We start from the raw sequence: 25,954 nt of genomic DNA on the forward strand, positions 1-25,954 counted from the left end.
CTGTTAAGCAAAATGCAGTTCTACTGTAAAGACTCAGGAGACAAGAAAAAGTTAATGATTTTAATCCATCGCAATAATGTACAGAATGTTAGGCTAGTTGTTGGCAGCGGTGATGGGGGCCTCTCTTCCGAAGGCAAGGGCAAAGCCTACCTCCAGGGACCGACTGGTGACAGTGGGGTGGAGGAAGTCGTGTCCAAGTCAGTGACTGCAAGCAGCAGACAGACGAGCGCAAACTGACATTTTTAAATAATGTGCACATTTCTGATTGGTTGTGAGTTGATGAATGAATTTTTAATTTATTTTCATGGATATAGTGCCAAATCACAACAAAGTTGCCTCAAGGTGCTTCACACAAGTAAGGTCTAACCTTACCGACCCCTAGAGCAAGCACACAGGCGACAGTGGTAAGGAAAAACTCCCTCTGATGATTTGAGGAAGAAACCTCAAGCAGACCAGACGCAAAGGGGTGACCCTCTGCTTGGGCCATGCTACAGACACAATTTTGGAAAATTCTGGAAGTGAATCTGAATGAAAATTCTGAAATCAGAGCAGAACTTAAACTATGCTACATTTCTCCTAAGAGGTTCTCCTACCTGGCACTATTAAACTATTATTTTATATTAAAAATGTTCTGAAGTGTTGCTTTAATGCAATGTTCAAATGCTAGATGGAGTGTTATTATTTTAAAAAAATGTTTGGCATTGAGGGAAAGTGCAAATGTGAAACTCATGTACCATATCATCTAGATAAGACCGTTCTGATATAAGTGGATAGGATTAAAATCCACATTATATCTCTTATTACTTTAGTATATTTGTGTGAACTATTGCATGCCCAGAGTATGAAGACAGAAAAACTCTGTTCTTGTTTCCTGGAGATCTAGTAAAAAAAAAAATGTGACTGAGAGCATTTCTCACATTCTTACGGGGTTCCTGACAGCATCATAGTGCGTACTGCTAAAATATGAAGTTAAACGTCTTGTTCTGGCACCTTATAGAACCCCTTTTGTTTAACGTGTACCCTTTTCCTCTCCCCTCCTCTGTCTGGGTCCCTCTGCTATTCCTCCTAAGCACACAGCAGAGAATAGGGCAATGTTCTCTGAGGCTCGATCTGGTTGGAGTGAGTGATTCAAGCTGCTGGACGTCAGACTTGTACACAGACTTAATGGAAGAGAGGGAGATTCAGCAATGACCGAGGCTCTAACTGTAGAAAAGAATCCCTCTTGTGTTCGAGAGCCAGACTAAAGACCAGGCCCGGATGTTGCTATCTGTCCCATCATTGTCTCCTGAAATGTTGGCATTTGAGTTTGAATGATGGCTTTCAGATTAGCCAAAACATTCCGTAGGCACAGTGTGGGAAACACCCTCTCTTTCCTGTGCTGACTTGATGATTCTCTATTTGTTTTCTAATTTTGCAGCCTAGTTGAGTGCAAATTGCACCACAGGACTTCCAGTTGGATTTTAAGGATCGGTGGTGGAGATTAGTCAAGCAGAGTAGAAGCAGGTTACAACATAATAATGAGAGGATGCATGCGTGAAGAAATCCTTGAGTGTATGTTTGGAGAAAAAACTCCAAAAGTGATTCCAATCACTATTGGTTGTGATTGCGGTGCATACTGCCATGCTGATTATAATATGAACACAACAGCACGTAAAAATGTACATCCGTCCACAGACATTTCAGATAATAAAGTTCCCATCCTCACCAAGAAGACATGACTGGACAAAGTCTTGCACTACTTTTCAGCACTGTCGTTTCTTCAGTGTTCATGTGGTTGCACAGTTGTACCTTTCAGAGTAAAGGTTGGCTCATGTGGCAAAACATATTTGGGAAAAATCTTCCTTATTGTGTATGAGGTGCAAATTTGTTGAACTTTAACTGCACAAAATATGTTGGCATTTCTACATGCAAATTTCCAGAATTGTGCAACAACAATTTTAGCTTCACGTTGAGCTCAAAGTAAAATACGCGTGCGCCAGTGGGGGAAATGCGGCTTTCCCATTTGTTGCAAAAACAGATCAAAGCCAGAATGAGTGCAGCTAGTAAGGTTTAGCAATGCGTGCAGCACGGAAGAAAGTGTTGTGCCGCTAACCATTCTGGGGTGGTAAAGATGACGTGCAAACCAGGGGTGCCAAAAAAGTGGAGAATAAGAGAAGGATTCTAGGGGTCCATGATTGAGAGGAGCCCCTAATACAATTACAATAATGTAGGGGTGGGTCAGTAAGATTTCTTTTCATGGGGCCCAAAAATCTTGGCGGCACCCCTGCGTGCAACTAATGCGCCATAAAGACTGAAAGGCCGTAATAATGCAAACACACCTTAAGAATGTCTCTATTGATAAATAAACCAGGGCTGATCAGGTTTTTAGGAATTTAATGATTTAACTCACACAGTCGGGGGGGGGGCATCTGGGGGGTGTCATGGTTAATGTTTGGGGAGGGTACACACTTATGCTCTGGTTATGGTTAGAGTTAAGAGAAGGGGAAGATTATAAATAACAAAATTTTAAAAAACGGGGGCACAGAAAAAAAACAAAACAAAACGTGAGACCGGGCTGGGCTAACGTTTCATGTTCACCGAGTCATCCAAGTGACTGAGGAAGACATCCATCCATTTTCTTCCGCTTTATCAGGAGTCGGGTCACAGGGGCAGCAGCTCAAGCAAAGCCGCCCAGACCTCCCAATCCACACACACCTCCCCTAGCTCCTCTGGGGGAACCCCAAGGCGTTCCCAAGCCAGCCGAGAGATGTAGTCCCTCCAGTGTGTCCTGGGTCTTCCCCCGAGCCTCCTCCCAATGGGACGTGCCCGGAACACCTCTCCAGCAAGACGTCCAGGGGGCAACCGAAAAAGATGCCCGAGCCACCTCAACTGACTCCTTTCGACGTGGAGGAGCAGCGGCTCAACTCCGAGCTCCTCCCGAGTGACCGAGCTCCTCACCCTATCTCTAAGGGAGTGCCCAGCCACCCTGCGGAGGAAACTCATCTCAGCCGCTTGTACTCGCAATCTCGTTGTTTCGGTCATGAGCCAAATCTCATGACCATAGGTGAGGATCGGAACGTAGATCAATCGGTAAATCGAGAGCTTTGCCCCCCTACTCAGCTCTCTCTTCACCACGACGGTCCGATACAGCGACCGCATCACTGCAGATGCTGCACCGATCCGTCTATCGATCTCACGCTCCATCTGTCCCTCACTCGTGAACAAGACCCTAAGATACTTAAACTCCTCCACTTGAGACTGAGGAAGACATTTCAATGAATTGCGAAACAAGAAGCCACATTCTTTCATCTTCTCTAGAGGCTTTGCAAGATACAGTCAAAAACCTTAGTCCTGAGCCCTATCGCGAAGCAGAAATAATCAACATGTCTGTGTATGACCATATCTCCAAAACGCAATCAGTAATTTCAGTCAAAGTTGGTGGAAAAACTCACTGGACGGTCATCTTATTACACAGGTCATGTCAAGTTTATATAAGTGAAAATCAAATCAGAAGTCATCAAGGGCGCAATTTAGAACTAGACATTTTGGGGGAATAAAGTGCGAGGCCTGCAGGGCCCAAGCCCATAGGCCGGGGGTCTGGGGGCCTAAAGCGGCCCCCAGAAGCCAACGGTTTCTAGATAAGCTCAGATGCATTCTGAGCATCCAGAACAGTAATTTTAATGTTTTGAGAAGACCATAAAGTGGACACCATTTGACTTATGCAATTTGAAACTGTGGATATAATACAGCCAGTATTGATTTTATTAACATCCTGGTGTAAATAAAGTATCACCACATGTGTAGAACTCAAAAAGAATGATAGGCTGAGTTCTCATTAAAAAAACAACTGCAATGTGGTAAAATGTATTCAGAAATACGAAAGAACAGGCTCTTAATAATTATTAACTATCGCATACTGTATTTTTTTTCTCAAGATTTGTTTTTGCATAAGTTTGAAAAACAACAGATCATAAGTTTAGGATAAATTACTTATCACGTATTTAATTTTCGAAGTGGCACTAATGACAACACTCAGACTGAACATAATTTCGCTTGCATAGACTGATTTTGGAGATCAAGCAATAATTGCAGATGGGCTTTCTGAGGTCCCAGATAGCTTTTCTGATTTCCTTTTCTAACTTTCAGAATTTAGTAAATTAGCATATGGTCCATTGATACTTAATGTGTAGACACTAATCCCTAGAGGCAACTATTTTTGGTTTCAAATCTGGGCAAATGCAGTCCCAGAAAACTCCAAATGTGACAAACAAGAAACAGGTGTTGTAAACAAGTCAATGCTGCTAAAAATACAAACTTGCAGAAACAAAGATACTATTCTGACATGGTTTTGCACATAAGACTGACATGGTTTTGCACATAAGACTGGCATAGCATGTTTCAAGTACACACATATATGTCAGAAGGTGGGGGGGGGGGGGGGGGGGGGGGGGGACATACCATTGCGCCCATGGAAGTCATCATCTAGTCTCGGTGGTGATATATTCAAAACATAATGAGTCATTTCATTCTAACTTGGTGGAAAAAGTGGACCATCCTCTCACTACAGGATCATAGGTCTCAGGTCAAGGTCAAGTCATGGGTCATTGCTTTAATTAAACTGAACATGTCTCAAGTATGAAATGAAACATTGACCTGCAGTTTTCTGCGTAAACGTCTGCTCTATTGGATCAACAAACGTATCATACATAACTCTGATAGTGAAATTTTAAAAAATTAGCTGGCGGCGATGCGGCCTTGTTGCTTTTGTTTCTGGCTGAGGTTGTGAACTTTCCAAAGGACTCTCTATAACCTACTTGTCAGGTTTGGGAGTGTATCATCACCCACTTTGTCACTTTGTAATCTCTTTATATGAAAGCGTATTGTATGTGACCACGTGACAGGCAGAAGCTATTTTATCGCCTTCCGCGCCACGCTACACCAGCTATCAATCAGCGCTGGGAGGAGTGTTCACCGCTATTCACACCACAGCATTCCAGCCATAGCATCCTCTTCTTTAGTGTCAGTAAACCCAAACAGACAGACTGACTCAGGGCATATGGGCAACCTGTAATCAAGCGCGGCCCTGAAAAAATGGCATGTAAAAGTAAATCCTGTGTTTGTATCCAGGAGAGGCCTCCCTCGAGGAACGACTTACTTGATCAAGCACAGGAAATGTGTAAGATGATGTTAAGCTTCAAACCAGCCTCTTTATCACCCTGCACCTCTTTTCGCTTTCTTTCTTCTCTCCTGATCTGTGGCCGTCTGCCCATCTCCGGGCCCCTGTGCTCTGGTGGGTTCAGCAGACTGGTATGCAGCAGGAATCTTTGGATCAAGGTGATTTCACGCTCCTCCACGTTTTCCCAGGCCTTTGAGCGGTCTCTGTTACCACTGTGCAGGCCGGAGTGTGTGATAGCGGTTGACGTGTGTTATCATAGGACGCATGCACAAACAGCAGCGAAGCAAGCAGGAGTGTTTTATCTGTCTGACACCTCTGTTTCCCTCAATTGACATGAGGTGTTTGTGTCAAGTATGCATGGCTTCTTGATGGAGAACCCCCCTGTTGTCAAAAACACTAAGCCGGCTGATTCATCAGACGCCACCCAGACAGACAAAGAAATATCTCAATTCTACGATGAGCGCTCTCAAACATACGTCCACTGGTTGAGGATAAACTAATCTGGCAAACCTTGACATTCCCTCAGAGACAGTTCCCACTCTCACTTCTGCTCTCATAATAATGCTGCACTGCTCTTTTTTTTTTTTTTTTTCTCAATGAAACTCCATATCTCATTCAGCTCTTTGGTGGTGACTGTGAAGGGGGAAGTTGTGAAATCGCTCCAATGAGAAGTCACTCCGTTTACCTCCTGTCATTCATCTCCATTTAAAGAATGCTCCAGGCTTTACAGTAAAGAAAGCCAGCACATTTGGAAACAACTGATTTACATGCGTGAAAACTTGAACTCTTATTTTGTATGTCTATAATTAAGATGCTTACCCAAGCATTTCCATAGCAAAAACATGAAAATTAATTAATTTGGCCTGACAGTCTCATGGATTCCTCTTTTAGATTAGAGATTAGATTAGATAGAACTTTACTGATCCCTTGGGAAGACTCCCTCTGGGAAGTTGAGGTTCCAGCAGCATTGTATAGCAGCACACAGGGTAAGAAGCACACAAAGTATCAAACGTGAAAAAAAAAAAAAAACAGTTTGCAAATATAAATACCAGACATACAGATCAATACTGGTTTACTGGCTACTACTGTTCCTCTCATTCCCAACTTCTGTCTTCCTGTTACTCCTCCCCCCCCTGAGTGAGGGGGGAGTTATAGCTATAGCTGAAATTTCACAGCTTCTATTTAAGAAAATTTATGCAAATTTTTTTTTTTTTAGACTTGGCCTCATTTTTTGGGGCCACTCACAACTGAATTTAAGCTCGAAAAATTCCTTTCACTGTCATTCTTTGTGATCCTCATATTTGCCCAAGGAGGTGAGATATAAAGCCTGGAATCCAACTCAGTAAACAGCTAACAAAATTCCAACTGCTATCACTCACTAGCAATGTAACATAATTCAATTTTATACTAGCAACAGTGGCCTCTAGTGGCCACCAGGATCCTGCGATTAGCATCAAACAATCTATTAGTCTTGCCTGTCTTTATGTATGGTCATTGTGCATGTTAAAAGATGCCCACATGGCCCCAAATAGGAGGTTTATAGATTCTCACTAACAGTTGAGTAGGCGGTTTTCAAACGCTGAGCGACTATGCAAGGAGTCTTGTGAGGGAAGCCACCCACACAACTCTGGAGTTATAGGCTTCTGTGGCTGTGACTGGGGAGATAGGGCATAGTAGCTTCATGGTGGATGGTGACAGTGAAGGATATTCATACAAGACAACGGATAACATCTAGGCTCAAGTCTCCTATGTGCCTTCTGGAAAACTGTAGCTGAAATTTCACAGCTGTTATTTAAGAAAATGCTGCTCGACTTTACTCCACCATGAAGTTGTGTAACTGCTGGTGATGCAGCAGTCAAAAGTTGAGCTATGCACACTTTCTGCAGTCACAACCACAAAAGTCTGTAACTCCTTCAGCATTGTTGTGCATGCCTTGGTGGCTTCCCTCGCTCATTTCCTTCTTACACAGTCTCTCAGTTTTTGAGAACGGCTTACTCTAGAGTCTCAATTTGTCTAACAGATTTACCATATGCTACCATGCTGTTTATTTCTTCATGATTGCTGCAAATGAAGTCCAAGACATAATTGGTAACTTGGAAATGTTCATGTATCCATCCCCTGACTTGTCTAAAGAAAACAGGCTCAAAATCTGATAATTATTAAAATTTATTCTCAGATTTATTCTGTCCAATTACTTATGGACTCTGAAATGAAGGGGCAAATGTTTTGCACAGTTTGCTCAGTCCTATTTTGCACTCCCACATCTGACTGCCATTTCTGGAAGGGTGCTGCACCTTTTGGAACGAGACCGTAAACCACATTTTTCATTTGAACATTGTCAAATTCTTCCCCTTCTGGGAGTCTTGCACGGTAGGAGTATTCCGATAAGGTCTAGGTCATGTTCCAGGATACTTCTGATTTGCAAACTGCTTGGAACATATATATATTAAAAAATGTCCTTAAACAGTGGAATGTCCGCATAAAGTCCTCATGCCGGCCTCTTCTGAATCTTCTCTGTTCTCTCACGACATCCTGGGTGAATTAAGCCTTAAATTAGGATGTTTTCAGGTCGAAACAGGCCGACGACGGCGCCTGGAAGTGCTGCGCGACGTCCCGCTCCGTGGGAAGTCCTTACAGCGACAGAAACACCCCATAATCTCTCATCAGCCGTTAAACTTTTCACCGAAAACCAGCTTAATTTCTCGAATAGTGTCCACTCGGATATTCCTCACATGTTCAGAAAAAATGTTGATAAAGCAACGTGCGCCGTCTCGAGCAGCGTGTGAAACAAAGGAATTCAGCTGAGAGGGCGGGACCACATCTCACTCAAGGCCTGCCCACAGGGAAATGACGTCACCAACACGCGTGAAAAAACTCATGCATGCGCACGAGGGTTCAAGCATGATTGGTGGAATCGCACGTCATTCAAATCCATATAGTTAAAAAAAATAAAAGTGTCGGTTTCTTATCTAATATACCTCGTATCACCATTTCCCTCAAATATTGTTCACAAACCAGTCTAAATCTGTGATAGTGATAGACAGTCTAAGGCACACCTGTGCACTAATCATGGTGTCTAATCAGCATCTTGTTCTTCCCGTTCTGGGAGTCTTGCACGGTAGGAGTAATCCGATAAGGTCTAGGTCATGTTATAGGATAGTTCTGATTTGCATATATATATATATGTAGCAGGATGAAGGTGAAAAGACGTTCCTGCTAGCTTGGCTAATGGGGAATTCCCATTTGGCTGACCTGGTAGAGGAATGGTCTTTAGTGCGAGCCGTCCGGGGTTTGATCCCACCGCTGTCCCGGCCACAAAGGTCCTGTGGTCACAATTGGCATTGTCAGCAGGATGTGGGTAGTCACATAACATGCTTAAATGCACCTGTGACTTCGGGACAAAGTCAAAAATGGTGGGGAGATGTGTAGCAGGATGAAGGTCCTGGGTCCTGATTGAAAAGATGTTCCCGCTGGGAGCAAATGGGTTGATGCGCTAGCATAGACCAGTTTACACAACGGTCACCGTGCCAGCTAGCATAACTAGTTAGCATGTAAGTTAACCTGAAAAGTCACCTTTTCTCAAGGGAGAAAAGGAGTTTCTTAGATGAGAGGGATCCAAGTAAGTCCTCTAAAAAACGAATTTGGTAGACTTTCTCTCCCCCACTTTATCTACTAAATGTTAAAGCCCGTCTTTGTATATCTGTTTCCGGTTTGCCGTAGAGAGCTAAACATTTGTTAGAAAGCCTTCGAAGATTTTGTATCGTGGACTTTTATTTTGAAGGCCAAAACACGGCATTCAAGTTTCCACCTCGGCTAACTTTACGGTCGCGAGGAGCAGCGAAGTGAGAGAGTCAGCAAGCAGCAGCAGGAGTGGAGCGAAAACCAGCAGCTTCAGCTTCAGCTTCATGTTTCGTCCTGGGCTCTCCTCCTCCTTCTGTCGTCTGTCGACAAAACAGTGACAGTATTTATTTATTATTATTTTTCATTATTTTGCATCTAAAAGAGGGAGAGAAGATTTGCGGAGTCATGGAGCTTCTTTGCCTCGAGTCGGACGCAGCCTTGAAAGCCCAGCCTGACCCAAACATCCTCTATGATGACAGAGTATTGCAAAGTTTATTAACAATTGAGGACAGATTTTTACCCCAATGCTCGTATTTCCAACGAGTCCAGAAGGATATTCAACCTTATATGAGACAAATGGTTGCAGGCTGGATGCACGAGGTTTGTGTTCTGTTTCTTTCCCCCCCCCTCTCTATGTTAAAAGCTAATATAAATTTAGACCATATATTTTGCTAATTCTCGCTTCTAAATGTGCGTGAATGTTTTTTTAAGCTTGATAAAGAGTTGTCATGTGTGTTATTCTCTGACAATGACTCACCAAAGGCGTGGGAGCCTCAAAAAAAAAAAAAAAAAAAAAAAAAAATTCCACCACGAAGAAAAGTAGCTTGAAAGTAATAGCCTAGCCACATGTTTTCATTGGATTACAGCTAATAACGTGCTAGTTTATGCTAACCAGATACACCACGTGATAGAAGAGAGTGTAAACTTAATTTACAGCATGTTTGATCCGATATTTCCTCGTCGCAGTAATTTTTGTTAATTTTTAAACCTGCTAAAATCGGGTGGCATCGGCTGCTAAAACGTGCACATGCAAGCGACTTTCATTTTTGAATGTAAAAAAAAAACGTGCGAGCAAAGTAGTTTATGTAAATGTCTATGACTATGAGAAAATGTGCAATTATTATGCATGCGTTATAAAGCTTGTAGGAGTAGTTTATTATTGGTTTTATGAGCCTTAGAGGCCAACAAGAAGAGTTGAATGGTGGAACTTTTGCAAAACTGCTTCCTATATTGACTAAAAACAAAAACGACAATAAATACAAATTAAATATTTAAAGTCAAACATGGTATTAATGTGCAGTTTGTAGTATTATCACACAGAGAACCTAAATGCTTAGTTTCATTATGTTATACACAGTAAATTTTGCACATATGGTCCCACTCCAAATAGTGTTAAATGAACTCTGTGTTAAAGCACGATGATCAGCTCAACCACCGGATGGAGTTGATTTAATACACTTTGGAGTAATGAGTGGAATTGAGAACCAGTTTCAAATTATTTGATCAGTCAGAATCCTACCCCTCAGACATCATTCCTGTTATCATTGCTGGTGCTCTGCGCATTTTGGTGAATCAGAACTATTTAAGAATCAGATCTGTACCATATCGGAATTGTGTTACCGCAAAAGACTGGAGGTACTGTTCAAATTTCCAAATATTTCATGCATTTTACAAAAAAATATACCCTAACCCTAAATTATACCCTAATTCTAGTCATAACCTAACCACATTTAACATAAAATAATTTTGTAAAGTTGCTAGGCAACTGAGACACATTTAGAGTCTCATGCCAACACCAGAGACAATGCCATAAGTTGGGGTCATATTTTGGAGTTAAATTTATTTCTTTATTTTTTAGTTCCACTTTGCAAAAGTATGTCATGCGTCATGACATCACAATGACAAATTGCGTCTAGTAATGGGGAAAATGGCTGCATTCAAAGAAACAGGATCGGAATGACAAGCAGGAATCAATGATGATGTTGATAATGATTAAAATCAATCAATACCCATCCCTAATTTGGAGCATATACTCAATGCAGAGTCTATTTTACTCTGCAAAATATATAACATATAACATACTTTTATGTCATTTTGTTTTTAGGCTGTTACTATAAGACCAGACCACATACTGTCTATTTTTCCATCACACTGCATGTTCATTGGATTCAATATGGCTCCACACCGTTACCATATACCAACTATTCTTCCATCTCCACTGGTTGCTGATTGAGTTAATGCACAGGGGATAATGTGCAAGACTGACGGAGCTGGTAGTGAAATGTTAATGTTATGTTAATAAGACATAACCGTAACATTGAACTTAACCTCTGTCAGCGCGTGAATTGAGTCACGCAGATACAGTCCATCAAGAAAGTATTCACAGCGCGTCACTTTTTCCACATTTTTATGTTGCAGCCTTATTCCAAAATGGAGTAAGTTTTTCCCCCTCAAAATTTTACTCACAACACCCCATAATGACATTTTTTTTTTTGCAAATTTATTAAAAATTAAACACTAAGAAATCATGTGGACATAAGTATTCACAGCCTTTGCCATGAAGCTCAAAATTGAGCTCAGGTGCATCCTGTTTCCACTTTAGATGTTTCTACAGCTTAATTGGAGTCCACCTGTGGTAAATTCAGTTTATTGGACATGATGTGGAAAGGCACACCTGTCTACATATATGGTCCCACAGCTGTCAGAGCATGCCAGAGCACAAATCAAGCATGATGCCAAAGGAATTGTCTGTAGCAGCCTTCGAGACGGGATTGTCTCGAGGCACAAATCTGGAGAAGGATGCAGAAACATTTCTGCTGCTTTGAAGGTCCACATGAGCACAGTGGCCTCCATCATCCTTAAATGGAAGACGTTCGGCTCCACCAGGACTCTTCCTTGAGCTGGTCACCCATCTAAACTGAGCGATCGTGGAGAAAGGGCCTTAGTCAGGGAGGTGACCAAGAACCCGATGGTTTTAATAAATTTGCAAAAATCTCTTTCATTTCACATTGTCATTATGGGGTATTGTGTGTTGAATTTTGAGGGAAAAAATGAATTTCATCCATTTTGGAATAAGGCTGTAACATAAAAAAAATGTGGAAAAAGTGAAGCTCTGTGAATACTTTCTGGATGCGCTGTAAACCTGCACAGAGGGACACTGTCCTTATAAAGCAAAAATGGTTTGGACTTTTACTTGGGAAGTCTTTACGGGCATGGATCTCTGCATGCTAAATTAGTTATATCTTTCTCTTTTGCAGGTGTGTGAGGAGGAGAAAAGTAATGAAGACGTCTATCCTTTAGCTATTAATTATTTGGACAGATATTTAGCAGTGGTGCCTACAAGAAAGAGTCATCTGCAGCTTCTGGGAGCTGTCTGCATGTTCCTGGCCTCCAAGCTAAAGGAAAACAGGCCATTATCAGTAGAAAAACTATGCATGTACACAGACAACTGCATCACTGCAAGGGAACTGCTGGTAAGAATTAATGGCAGCCTGTCTTTCACAAAGCCTATTCATGGTACTATAAAAAACTATTGTCACATTATGAGATATAAAAGTAATATTAATAAGTGTATTGTTTTTTCAGGAAGTGACTAATTTTCCCATTAAGCGAGGTTGCACACAATACAGCCACATCCTTTCTTTGTGTGCTCAAGAAGAGTGTGATGCCATCTAGTGCCAGCAATACAGTATAGAATTAGATTTTGTCATTGCAGTAAATGAACTTAATTGATGACTTAATCGCAGACACACATATTATTAGTTTAAAATGTCATTATGTCAGAATGGGTTGGTTTGTGAGACAATTGTGCATTTCTGGCCAACATGTCCAAATTGATAATTACAATCTGTTTTGTGCAGTTTGGTAGACATTTAAAAAAATGGTGGGGCCACTTGCAACATTTTATTTCCTATATGCCAATAATCTACATAAAAATGAGTGACTATAGAGCCAGATCTGATATTGGGGGAAAATGAGCCAGCATGAGGCTCAATATGTTGAGGTCAAAAATGTAAAAAAGAAAAAGAAATGACACTGTCAGTTTTCAAGACTCCTTTAAGAATTTTACAGTCTGAATCCAGATCTGAGCCACGGTGGAATCGATTATTGTCTGTAATTTTCATTACCAAATGAGGCAAATATGTCAAAAAGGATTCCGTCTCTCAATAAAATAAAATAAAATTAAAAATTCTTACATTCACATATGAGTCTTCTTAAAATCAAATCACGTCTTCCCAGTAATTTCACCAAAATACTTAGACGATCACACATGTGATTGTGAGCTATCTCCTGAATCCTGACTTATTAACACGCACACACACACGCACAGTTGAATTTATGTTGTTTTGTTGCTGTTTCCGCATCTTAAAATTCTTGTAAAAGTTCAAAAGTCGGCACAGAGCTCTTGTGAGACTGGTTATAGGAACGCTAGCTTTGCCTATAAGGTAAAAACTAAGCATGTTTGATAGTGGTATGCAGTATAATGGATAAATGTACCTCTTTGAATTTCATGTTCGGTTCATAGTTTAACACTGTTATACGGTTCAGAACCACAAAATAATGTGATTGTGTTTATGCTGTGCCAACAGCAGGTGGCTTCTTCATCTAGACTTCTTCTATACTGCCCTTTCTGCCACTCTATTTGGTGCTGCTTCCAGTGGTGTACAAAGATGAGTGCTAACATGCTGCAGCACAGGAGTAAAATCCTGAAAAGGGTCCCTGGTTTTTCTTGAAATATATATTTGCTGCTAATCAGTGCCACTTTTGGCTTATTCTAATTTACAGTGGAAAATGAAGAGTGACTTTTAACAAAGATGACATTGTATGTGGTTGTTCCATAGTAAAGTATTGTTTTTGAATTGTGTTGTAGCCTGTGTATCTAGATACCCATCGTATCATTTTTCCAGGGAGAGATGTACATCCCTAATACCTGAAGTTTTAGAGTTTCCTTCCGAGCCCAACCAAATGGCTCGACAGGCACTCTATACATCCTCTGCTCTTGCCTGCAGCTGTTGAAGGAAATTACATTTGTCACTTTTGATGTACAATACTTAAGTAAGACTTCTGATTCCTGGATATCCTCACAGGATGCATGCAGAAAGTAGCTTTAGCCGCTGAATGATGTTGTCGAACAAATCACTGCTACACGTGTTTGGGGGGCTGCATCAGGGCAGCTGTTCAGGAAGTGAGAGCGCTTTCAGCAGAACTCCACGTCACCCATTCATAGTCAGCATTTTTGATGAGGGGACGGAAAAAGTTAAATGTTAGCATGTGTGTGACAGGTGCAGGAAGCCACCGTGAATGGGCGGCATTTCAAGGGGTTCATGTTGAAGGGGGACAGTCCCTACTGGCAAGTGGGGTTTTTGGTGTTTACTCTTTGCTTTTGGAGGTGACACATCTCTGGAGAGGAAGTTCAGTTCATCTGCATGTAGTCATATATGCAAAAACATCTTATTTAATTACAGCAGGATGCCGTGCCGCGATGGCACATGTGGGTGTCTTGTTGTTGGTGCTGTGTATTTGTGTGGGTGTGAACAACGTAATTCAAAATGTCTTTATCTGATATGGAGCAGACATAGTGAGATGATTGCAGGTCACTCAAGTGCAAAGTTATTTAATTTTGATAACAATCAGCAAAATGCCAAAGTAACAGGCTAAAGTAAAAAAATTGTCCTAGTGCTTATATGTAGACATTAAGAATAGATATTCACTGATATAACCTGCTTAATGAGAGAAGATCAGCCACAATATTTTGGCCGTGTGGTGGGCTTCTTTAGGCATGATCCAGCAGGCAGATATGTCAACGTTGAGGACTCCAATCTTTGGAGAACACCCAAGAACTGCCCAAGTTTTACCTGGCTGTGTCAGGTAGTTGGCTACTTTTAAGAAGTAAAGATGGGTCAGTTGTCTGCCGTCTGCTGGATGGTTGGTGAATGCTGTATTGATGATGGTTTAGTTGCAGGTGTGGTTGACAGACTGTTTTCATCCAGAAACTGTACCATCAGGGAAATAAACTCTGACTTTTCTGATTGTTTCACAGCAGTTATGCTCTAAAACACAATTAACAAGGGTCATGCCACTACAGAACCCAGTGGATTTTGTGTAAATTCAGCCATTAAAGCAAGAGAGCGTGGGAGATGGTTGAGCTAGGTATGCGATGAATGGGGTCTATGAGAGAGAGGCAGTTTACACACAGAAATTTTGTAAATCAGAACACGAAACCATTATTTTCTTTATTTCATTATTGTTACCTTTGCTTTCTAAAAGTAAAAGGTAACAGTCATACCTCCTCACAACCCCGTGGGAAGATTTTTATGTGAATGTAGCTAGAGCAGCCTTCCTTTCTTCAACATAATGTGTGGTTTTGAAGTCCCACGTAGTTTGAAAAGAACTTGTTTTTCGGTTTCTATTCGAGGCCTGTGTCAGGTGGCCACCAAAGCCAACTCTGTTTGTCAGAACTGGTACAGCTAAACGTAGATGCCCTGTTACACAGTGCTGTCAGATTCCTCCAAAACAAACATCCTGATGCCCTTATTTTAGTCTAATCTCATAAAAAATTACAGATTTTTGACTTGATACTAGCAACATTGCATAGAAAGGGGTCTCACCATGATTATAGGTCTGCTATTCTGTTGTTATTCAAATAATCAGCAGTAAAGTAATTCTATAGCAGTTTAAAGTAGAAACATTTGCTCAGTGCACTACGTAATAAAACATCAAAGCACAACAATAAAATAGAATTTTGCATCCATAAGACTAATTAAAAATTGTTGCATCAAATGCCAATAAAACGCGCAAGATGAAACCATAAAAAATAAATGGGTTTTACAGTTAGCCTTAAACGATTCAATTCACATGGGCTTTCTAATATTAATAAGCTTGATAAAACACTACTTGGTGTGCACCACTAAAACATTTTTGTATCTATGAACTTATACATTTTAAGAGTTATAGTTGCACAGTTTGATGTTGTCTGTTGCTGGCGTGTTGTTTTAGTGAAGCTTCTGTAAACCAAATGTGGAAAACAATGAAGCCTTTTTCTTGCACAGTGAAAATTTATAGCGTGCAAACACTGACTTCAATAGATACACACACACACAAGATAAATAAAATCAAAGAATCCACACCTTTCCTCTGGGTACAAAGACTGAACAGGCAGCTCTGTGTGGCTGTCATGTCAGTGCAAACCCTTTGTAGCTGTTTGAGGCTTGTGACAGGAAGGAAGGGGTGAGTCGTCTCATTTGCAGGGCAAAGCTTGTGACATGTTGGCGTATAAACAGAAAAGTTGCAAGGAATGAGAGGCATGCAGATAATAAGATACAGCAAGGAGAGATAAAGAGAAGAAGTATTACACTCAGAGCTATTTCCTCTGAGAAAAGGAGTGGACTGTGATCTTATTCATGGGCGATGGAAGTGTGTCATCACGCCATTTAACCCTTTACAGTTTCCAGAACCAGTTTGGAGCGATCACACACTTTGGACTGGTTTGTTTTAGTAATGTGTCATGTTTTTTTTTGTTTTTTTTGTATGTCATGTCTTGCAGGAATGGGAACTGGTGGTACTAGGGAAATTGAAGTGGAACATGGCGTCAGTCATACCGAATGACTTTGTTGACCACATCATTCGCAGGCTCCCTCTTCCTAAAGACAAGCTCGCAATGGTCCGCAAACATACGCAGACATTCATTGCCCTCTGTGCCACAGGTAATACAGCTACGTAATAGTCTATGTTATAATGTGCCATTTTATCATCGCTAACCAACAGGGGGTGGGCGTTATGTGATCACCTGATATTGAGATACCCCACAGCAGTGGAAAGGTGATTGATATTTGCCATTCAAAATTATTGTTTTCAACCTGTGTTTGTTAATATTCTTTGACTGATCCGGTCCTTCAGCTCTCCCCCTATATATGCACTGCACAGGGATTAACCGAGCAAGTTCATGCTGTACTAGTAACACAAGATGTATGTATTTTTTGTAGGGATGGGACCAATCTGCTCCCGGATCGGTATTGGGTTCTGATACCGTCGTAATTCACGTATCGGAAAATACCAATCCAGTCCGCGACATTTTCCAATACTGGAGAAGAGCCACTGTGAATCCTTTCAGCTGCTGTTGTTTGCTCTCTGCTTGTTTACTGCCGAACGGGAGGAGGGGGGAGGTTTTCTGAAGCCGGGCTGTTTGAGAGAGCTCTCCTCCGCAGTGTTCTAGCTGCGGTTGGCGGCAAATCGGCCATCGTGTTCAAATTGTCTGTCGAGCACAGATTTTCCGAAAAATTAACTGAATTGTTGCTGAAAATGTGAGATTAAAAAGTTAGCTGCTTCATCGTCTCGAGGCTGTCAAATGCTATGAAAAGCCAGCTCAGCGTGCAGCCGAGGAGGAGCTGAACAGAGATTCTGTCCACTGAAAGGGAAAAAGTCATTAAAATCCTGCGCGTGAGCGTCGGTGATGATACATTTATTTCACAGTTGAAAGACTTCGTGTTTCCAAAATGTTTGAAGTTTGCGCAGCACAAAAATTGCTGTTTTCGAGAGGAAGAATTAAGAGAGACAGAGGGAGAGAGAAAGAGAGAGAGCGAATGAGACAGACAGAGAGGGAGAGAGAGCACTGTCTATTAAGTCTATTAAAAGTCTATAAAGTCTATTAAAAAAAATAAAAGTACTTCATTCTTTCACCAAAACATCAAATCTAGGCTTAGATACACCTTCTGGTAAATTATAGCTGACAGTGGTAAGAAAAAACCTCCCTCTGGTAATAATGAGGACGAAACCTCAAGCAGACCAGACCATTTTAACAGTTACAAGGTTTTTACAAATCAATTGGAGTGTTTGTGGCAGGACATCTGTGTCATACAATCTCAGGTGCCCATGCATCTGTGAGAAGTTTGCATGTCTGTTTTTGTCACATACGTGGATTGTCCACCTCTTCAGGGTGTATGTCACTGCCTCTAAGCTTTCTGACCTGAACCAGTCTTCCCCATCCTCCCAGGGCATCATCAGCCCTTTTGGTGTCTGTCTCTAGAGTACACCACCAGGTATTTCTTGGCTAGACCCTCTTTCTTTTTTTCCCTGGGGACTCAGTGTCAGGTTCTGACTTGTGACACTGGAAGTAGTTTTGCGGAGGGTGTGGCTGATCTCTTTTCAGTGACTTCTGAGGAATTATTGCTCTGCTGGGTACTGTTTGCTGCGGTGCCACAGTTCTTGTTTGCAGATGGTATCAAGCCAACAAATCAAGACATTCTTTCTCAGATTGAAATTCCTTAAACTTTGAATGTTTTTGGTTATGGTAAGAGTTGACTGCTACCTGGCATGCTAGAATGGATTGCTTTGTGAGTCATCACCTCATAGGGTGTCTGTTTGATGTTGGTGATTTTTCTTTGACGCTAGGCATATGTTTTCATAGAGTTCTCTGTGAAACACATTATCATAGTCAAAAAAATTAATATGTAGGGAGCAATTGCTCCTCCACTGACTGAGTGCATTGGATTACCATCTGGTTGGTCGACAGTTTGTCTTCGCAATATCCAACCTGCAGCTTTAGTAGATGGGGTCAAAGATCTCTTTTCTCCTTTTTCAGAATTTTGTTGAACACCTTGCATTGAATAGACAGCTGCGTTAGTCTTGTATCATTGGCACAGGAGCTGGTCTTGCCTTAATTTGGGACCTTGATGAGCTTGTCTTCTTCCCACTCTGATGGGATGCGACACATCAACGAATTTGATAGTTACCACCTACCTAGTAAATGCTTGCTAGCTCACTAGCGAAATGGCTTGCTGCTAGGCATTGTACGAGTGCAAAGATCAAGAAAAAAAACACAATACGCTTGACTTGGCGGGATATGAAGACACGCGCAGGGATGGACCAAAAGCATGACATTTGTGTGATATTGCACATTTGCATCTTTGTGTTTGAGGGGTCACTCTTGTTGTTTGGCTGCAGGTCAGCTTCAGGTGTTTGGCTGTGTGGTCTACGTGATCTTGGGGAGCTAATTTTAGAATACGTCGGTACGCTGCATTAATTGTGCATATCTGTGGTGCAGTTAAAGCAGCAGGCTTGGTCTTTAGAGGTTTGCATGCTTTCTTGTGTAAAGGTTTAGCTGACCTGATTTCAGACTGGCCACACTCCCCTACTTCAAAGAACGTGAGCCGAAATAAACCCAATTAAAACATTTTTTTGCGCATCTCACTCTTTTATTCCCACATTCACCAGAATATTCCCACACATGCAAGCATTCTCTCGTGGTGAGTCACTATGCTTGTGACCTCTTTTCTTCTCTCCACATAGTCTTCTGGCTGCATTTCCTTATCCACTTCTAGTCTCCACAGCTTGTAGTCCCCCCCCCCCGACCCAAGTGCAGACCAGCTGCTAAAAGCTGTGTTGGAGTTCTTGAAGTGGTCATTTCCAGCATTCTTCGGGTAAATCCTGTTGCTGCTTTGTTTAGATTAGCCACGTACATGGATAATGATGGAGATGTGCTGGATGACTCAGACCCAGCTGAGCCACGATGCCACTCTCTCTGTATTGTTTGTTGACTGGGGGAAGTTTCCATGTTTAAAAAGTCAGGGCAGTGATCTTCCTTCCCCCTTCCCATGTCTGTGTGATGTTCAAAATAAACCCCACAGGCTGTGGAGAAGCACAAACTCCAGGCTTCTCCCAAGACATTCCTTTGCCGGCAGTAGGAATCCCTCTAATATTTTCATATCCTGGAAAGTTATGCTTTTGCAGGAACACTTAATGCAGCGCCTCCCTTATCACTTTAGTCCGGTGCATTTTTTTTTTTTTTTTTTAGCTCATGGAGTGAGCGAAACAAGCGAAGTGGGTTGTTTTGCATTCAAGAAATATTTGCAAACGCCATTGTGGTCAGATCGGGCCAATAAGCACGTGCTTATTGCGCTAGTTATTGGACCCGCAGGCCCCTTCAATGAGTTTTATGCCTTGTTTAGCAGTTTTAGTGTCGCGCATAAGGGCGTGTGTCATTGGTCGCCTCTGCTATTCATAAGCAGCTGGTTATATCCGAGCACAAAGCAGCCACAGTGGGGAAAAAGAGGCCTGCTGTGGTTCTGCAGTAATGTAAATGTTTGGAGTTTTCTATGGAGTTGAGATGTTATTCTTATGATGGAGGAGCTCCTCCTATAGACAGCTGCATCCCTGGAGGAGAAGGGTTTACTTAACACTATCAGGCCACCGGCACGCATCTGTGCTGGCTACATACGTATGCAAAAAGAATTGTGTTTTTGCCATGAAATGAAAAACAACTGAAATCACTTGAAGTTTTAATGGATTTGCAGTCGATTCCCCTCATCTTCATACTAGCAGAGGACTTTCTAATGTGTTGTAGACTGCATCCTCTTCATGCACCCCCCCCCCCCTTCCACTTCCTCCATCCGGGACTATTCCAGCTTCAACCTCTGAGCTTACACAGGAACCGCGGGGAGCAGTTTCTGGAAGTCATTGCTCACTATGTGGGAGGATTCCTACTCTGCATTTCGAATCAGCTTAAGCATCTGCAAAGAAAACTGCACAGGTTCCATCATGAGGCACTCATGTTGAAATTCAGTCAGTGGGAAAGTGTGGTTCAGGCAGGGAAGCATGTGCGTTGGGCATGAATCAGATATTTGCAGCTTTCATAATTTCCCTATTGTCACTTTTTGTGCTCACTGCTAAAATATGGTGACTGACCGTCGTTGTGGTTTAAGTTACTGTTTGAAAAGGTTTTTTTTTTTTTTTTTTTTTAATCAGATGACCGCCTCGCGATGAACCCTCCTTCCATGATTGCCACTGGCAGCATGGGAGCTGCTGTCTGTGGCCTGCAATTGTGCCACACTGACCAGAGGCTGAGTCGAGACAATCTGACAGACCTGCTGGCCAAGATCACCAATACAGAGGTGGTGAGTGGCGCACTGCTTGTAAACTTGTTCCTCTTATTTTCTTTTAAAGCAACTAAATGGTTTTAATGATGCTGCAGTACACAGCAACCCATCAGTTATCATGATCAGTGCAACTCCTCGTGACAGACACTGAGAAGACCTTTTGGTAAACAACAGTGATGACTTCAGTGGTGGCAGATTGAAGCTATTTACGTTTCAAAGGGAATGGGTGGTGGGAGCTTTTGGATCTTGGCTGGAGACCCAGACTGCTGCTATAAAGAGAAACAGCAAAGAGAATGTCTTCTTAAAACTCAGAACCCACATTTTTGTGGTAGGACACATGCAATTTCTTTGCATGGTTCCAGCTTCAGTTGTATGCCCGTCCTGGATGGAATATGTTCCAGGAGAAAAGCTATTCTCAAAGGCGTTATCCAAGCTACCACCATACCTGCTGACTCAGACTCTTGGAAGAAACTAAAATTGCATTTTCAGTATTTATCACTCATGTGTTTGCTTATATTTCCATGGCGTCCTTTGACACACGGCACCAGTCAAAATTTAAAAAGCCTAAAAATCCAAAAAGGCCACAGCCAGACAGACATAGGAACGGTACAGTTGCCTCTTAACTTGTGGTTTTGTTTCCATGGTGATACGAGTCCCACAACCCAGCCGTCACAACAGGCTCTTCGACAGCAGCCCATCGGGTTCCAATTATCCGTACATTTCAAAGGAATGTTGGCCTCTTGCAAGCCTCTGTGCATTCTTTAAGGTTCCTGCAGCTAGCTTACCAAAGCAGACCTCCCACATCTCCTGCAGACCTGCCAGGATGAGAGGAGCAAGATGGAGAAAGACAGGATCCCATTTCAGAAGGATTGTAGGCTCATCACACAGAGGAAATTGTCCAAAACATCTGCTCCTATTGTCCTATATTCTATTTTGCACCCAAACTCAGAGGTCAGGGTGCAGTAGGTCAAAACCATTTCCTCTGAGAGGGTTGTATACCCTGAGGGGCGGAGAGAGGGACTCCAGTGTTTCAAATGTGCTTACGTTTTCTCTGATATACTGCAGATCTCTGTTAGGATCCTTCTAATTGTCACTCAAAACACAGTTCATAGAAAATTCCACCTCTGCCCAGCTGGATTCCAGTGGTCACCGTGCAGCTTGCGGCACTGTTACTATTGGCAATGAAATGGACTGGTACCCATTGTTCCTGTCATGGTGCCTACCGCAAGGCATTTAATTCCCCGTTGGTATGCTGCACATGTGACCAAAGCTGTTAGACAAACTGCACCTTCAGATCTGCCATAACTACGTACTGCCTATCTGCTCAGCATACACAGAGGAGCATTAGCATCAGATGACAGATGAGGCCATAGCGGATTTGGCCAGGGTGGCCTGTTACGTAAATGCATTTAAACACTAGCAAATATTTTACTGTAGTGATTGTGTTGATTTGATCTTCTTTGTTCCAGGACTGTTTGAGGGCATGCCAGGAGCAAATAGAGCGCGTGCTGGTCATCAGCTTGCAGCGGGGACAGCAGTGCAGTCGGGACATGGGTGTCAGAGCAGGCAACAAGGCAAGGGAGCAACAAGACCAGTCCAGCACCCCCACAGACGTACGTGATATCAACCTATGAGCTTACATTGCCAGCTGAAACCCCAGTCGTGCCTGCCTACCAGTGAACTAGTGGAAACTAAAGGCACGAGCTGCCAGTACGTGCATCAAGTCACCCTAAGAGTTCGTATGTGACCATCTGAGCTTCTGCCACTCGCTCGTCGAGACGTCAAGTAAAATGACATTTTATGAATCACTTTTAAGGGTTTGTAGTCTTTCATACCTGGTTGTTTGAATTATATACATGGGGATACCAAGACCAGTGGCTCCACGTTCTTCAGTGATTGCTGTTTTCTATTTGAAATACTGGATAATTTAAGATTTTAAGGCCTCTACAATTACTTTAACTTTAAGGTTGGCCTCATGCATTGCAGATACCATATGTGCAACCAGTGGTGATGTCTCACTTCATTTTAATAGATAAGATGCCAAATAGGTTGGAACCACTGGCCTAGACAAGGCTAATGGAGAATGACCTCAAGTTATAAATCCCTTGAATTGTTTTTCTCCAACACTCATCTGCTTGCTTGTATTTTGTCCTGTATGGACCACATGTACTCAAACAATTTATTTAAAGTAGTAAATTCTTGAAAACTTGATAGTGCCTTACGTTCCCACAATGGAAACCTGTATATAGTTTCATACTTGAAAAAAAGGCCTAATTATATGAAATACACATTTCTATTGATCCAACCCTGCAAAAGCAAATATGATTATTAATGTATATCTGGTTATTTAGTTAGTATCTAGTTTAATTATTCTTTAATTATCTTTAGCAATTATCAATTCAGATTTAGTGGGTTTTTCTGACTTTTGTCGTTCATATCAACTTGCAGGAAAGCCTTTTTTTCATAGTCTAATGATTGATGGGCTGACAGCATTTATACCAAGAGGAGCACAAGCCAGCTCTTCTATACCGTCATACTGTGCACCTTTAGCACTGCCTTCTATTTATGCTGAAATGTGCTGTCTGGAAGCGGGCTGGGCCTGCTCTAACAAGAAGGTAGGGTGGGTGGTCGAGATCTGGATCAATGGCTTCTGTCTGGAAAATGAATACAGAGGTCAGTTATTAAGGTCTTGATTTCACTGCCCAATCTACAGATCAATATGTTAGGAGCACAGTATGTATCTGTACTCAGCAAAACTACATTCAGTTAATAGATTGTTGTAATTAGCGTTCTGTTTGTCATATAGCTCCTATGTGTTGGATTGAGTTTAGTAGTTGCTTTGCAGGAGATGTGGCTGTTTGGGCCTCAGGTGCTGATGTCATGTCTAGTATTGGGATGAAAAGGAAAGTTGGCATGTTGACATTTTTACCAGGATTGAGAGTAAATGTAGATCCAGTTTGGAGGGTTTCTGGGGATCTTTGGAAAATGAAAGTATGTGTAAAGTGGAAGAAGATGGGATATGGGTTGAACGATGAATTGGGGTGAAAGGTGACTTAAGCTACGCATTTCTGAAGTTGCACAGTTAGCGACACAGGAACCCTTGGATTCTTCCAGATCATCTGAGAGGAGTGGATGTCCAGGGAACAGATTAGGTGTACTGCAGTTTCTCCTGTATCAGTTTTACCATTAGGGGGGGTCATATTGTCCAACATTTTTTAATTCACTTTTCACAGTTGAATATGGCTGAGATTTCATATTAAACAGCCAGTTATTCCTCTGTGCACGTAGAAATGGACCTGCTATGAGCTACATTTAGGCTAATTTGTCTGGGCTTGTTCTATGTGATACACCTACACTCTGTGTGAAAGGGCTGGACTATTCGGCCATTAGTTTGGTGCTACAGACAGGCAGCTCCTTTCCATTTAAAGCATCAGGCAGACAAACCAGTCGCCTGTTTATTTACCAAAGTCTGTAACGATAGTTACAGTCTGCAACAGATTATTTTTAAGACACCACGTGACCCAATATTTTGCTTAAAAAATATGTACAATATGACCCCTTTAAGTTTAGTTATTTGTAGGGAGGGAGGCTTGAAACAATATCGATGCACTTTTAAAACACACTCCTTAAGATCGGTAAGGGGAAGCTGATTCCTGAGCTCAGTGGGTTATTAGGGTCTTTTTTTTCCCTCTTTTTTTCTTCTTTTTTTTAAGTTATTTTACCTTTTTTGGGCTGGATTCCCATGGGCTAATACATATTGTCTTGAAAGCTACACTTCAAGAGGAGTGTGGTTGTAGGATATTATTTTATAGCTATGTTGAAATATGGAACAAAATCAGTTGCATTGTAAACTAAGGAAAGCCAAGACTTTTTTTTTTTCATTTATTACCTTACTTGAATTTTGCGGAATCCATAACCAAACCTTCCAACAATTCTCTCAGAATTCACTTGTGTGTTTTACTCTTTTTTTTTTTTGCTGTTGTTGTTTTAATGTAGATAAATTCTTCCTCCAAATTGTTTTAAAACTGCAATTTTTGTCAAGGTATTTCCCCCATTACATTATATACATGGGTAGGGGCTTTTATGGTATGACTGTTTGAAGAAATATTGTACAATATATAGCCAATTTCCCCATGATGGGAATTGTTAGAAATACTCGTGTATTTAAATTTTTTTTTAAGAACAGAAATATAGTTTCTAAATTGTATTCTTGCTTGTTCTGTTGTGCAAAATAAGCCAAAATATGTTTTACAAAAAAAGTGCTTTAAACAGGAAAAATTGTTTATGCTTTAAAGTTTTATGTGTAATTTGAAAGAGAATTCCAAAGCGACAAATCAATTACACACATCATTCTTTTGCTGCTACGAAGCTTTTCTTTTCTAGTCTTACACAAAGATGACATTGCCTTATTTTGATTCACTTGAGTGTGCTGCTGCTATATTATGACATTTTGTGTGTGTGTATATATATATATATATAAAAACAGTCTTTATGCTTTCCTGTTGTATGTATTCTGGAGGGATCGTAACAAAGGTTGGAACGGGACTGGAAGTATTTGTTTGCTGATCGTTTGATTACATGTTTATTCTTCGTGTTTTCATTTTGTATCTCCTGTCAATCTCGCTGCTTTTTGTAATGTTTGTGTACCTCAGGTTAATTGGATAGATGGCGCGAGATCCCGTCGCGCATTACCTCATCACACATCACGTCAGTGTCGCTTCACTCAGAATTTGTTGGACGGGATTTCACTTATTTTTTCTGAACGAAAGGGAGGACTGTTAGCTCTCTTTAAATCACAGGTTTGTCGCCAGATTCCGCCTAGCAGTTTAAAGTATGTCGAGTCTAAAAACAGGGTTTTTTCCCCATATATCTGGTGCTAAGTCAGACTATGCAGTATATTGTGCATGTATGAGGAAAAAGACCCCCCCCCCCCCCCCCCCAAAAATTTTGTTTTTCCCCTTACTTGGAGTTTTGTTGGCTTGTTTAGAACCAGTTCATTGGAACATGTGGAATATTGTTTCTTTTGAGGTACCGTTGAGTCCACGTTATGGCCACTAGAATGTTAATTGTTCAATGTGGGGAGTAAAGATGGGACCACCAGTGTGTTTTCCAAACCCATCACCATGTGTCGCCCACAGTGTACCTCAAAGATGTCTGATCCACAATTTATGATCAATAAATTGGCTAAAATCATCTGTGGTGTATTTGTCTTACTTTTCCCAAAGGGTCTGCACAAGTAGTCAGTGTTTGAATGTGCTTTTAATTCAGCCTTCTGTTTCCACTTCAAGACTATGACTGCAGTGAAGAG

At 41.6% G+C, this 25,954-nt stretch overlaps 1 protein-coding gene across 2 annotated transcripts; it reads left to right on the forward strand.

The window, feature by feature from the left end:
- The first annotated feature begins 8,995 nt into the window (after positions 1-8,995).
- LOC117503915 (G1/S-specific cyclin-D2-like) lies at positions 8,996-25,837 on the forward strand. Of its 2 annotated transcripts, none has more exons than XM_034163212.1 (5): positions 8,996-9,376; positions 12,034-12,249; positions 16,320-16,479; positions 20,516-20,661; positions 22,116-25,837. In XM_034163212.1, exons 1-5 carry the CDS (start codon positions 9,182-9,184, stop codon positions 22,278-22,280), a joined length of 882 nt encoding a protein of 293 aa, XP_034019103.1. In that variant the 5' UTR covers positions 8,996-9,181; the 3' UTR covers positions 22,281-25,837. The 2 variants fall into 2 exon arrangements, with proteins under 2 accessions (XP_034019103.1, XP_034019102.1); XM_034163211.1 differs by having other exon boundaries at positions 9,182-9,376; positions 20,516-20,664.
- Positions 25,838-25,954: the final 117 nt, after the last annotated feature.

This window comes from Thalassophryne amazonica, chromosome 22, assembly GCF_902500255.1.
Source record: "Thalassophryne amazonica chromosome 22, fThaAma1.1, whole genome shotgun sequence".
Lineage (NCBI taxonomy): Eukaryota > Metazoa > Chordata > Actinopteri > Batrachoidiformes > Batrachoididae > Thalassophryne > Thalassophryne amazonica.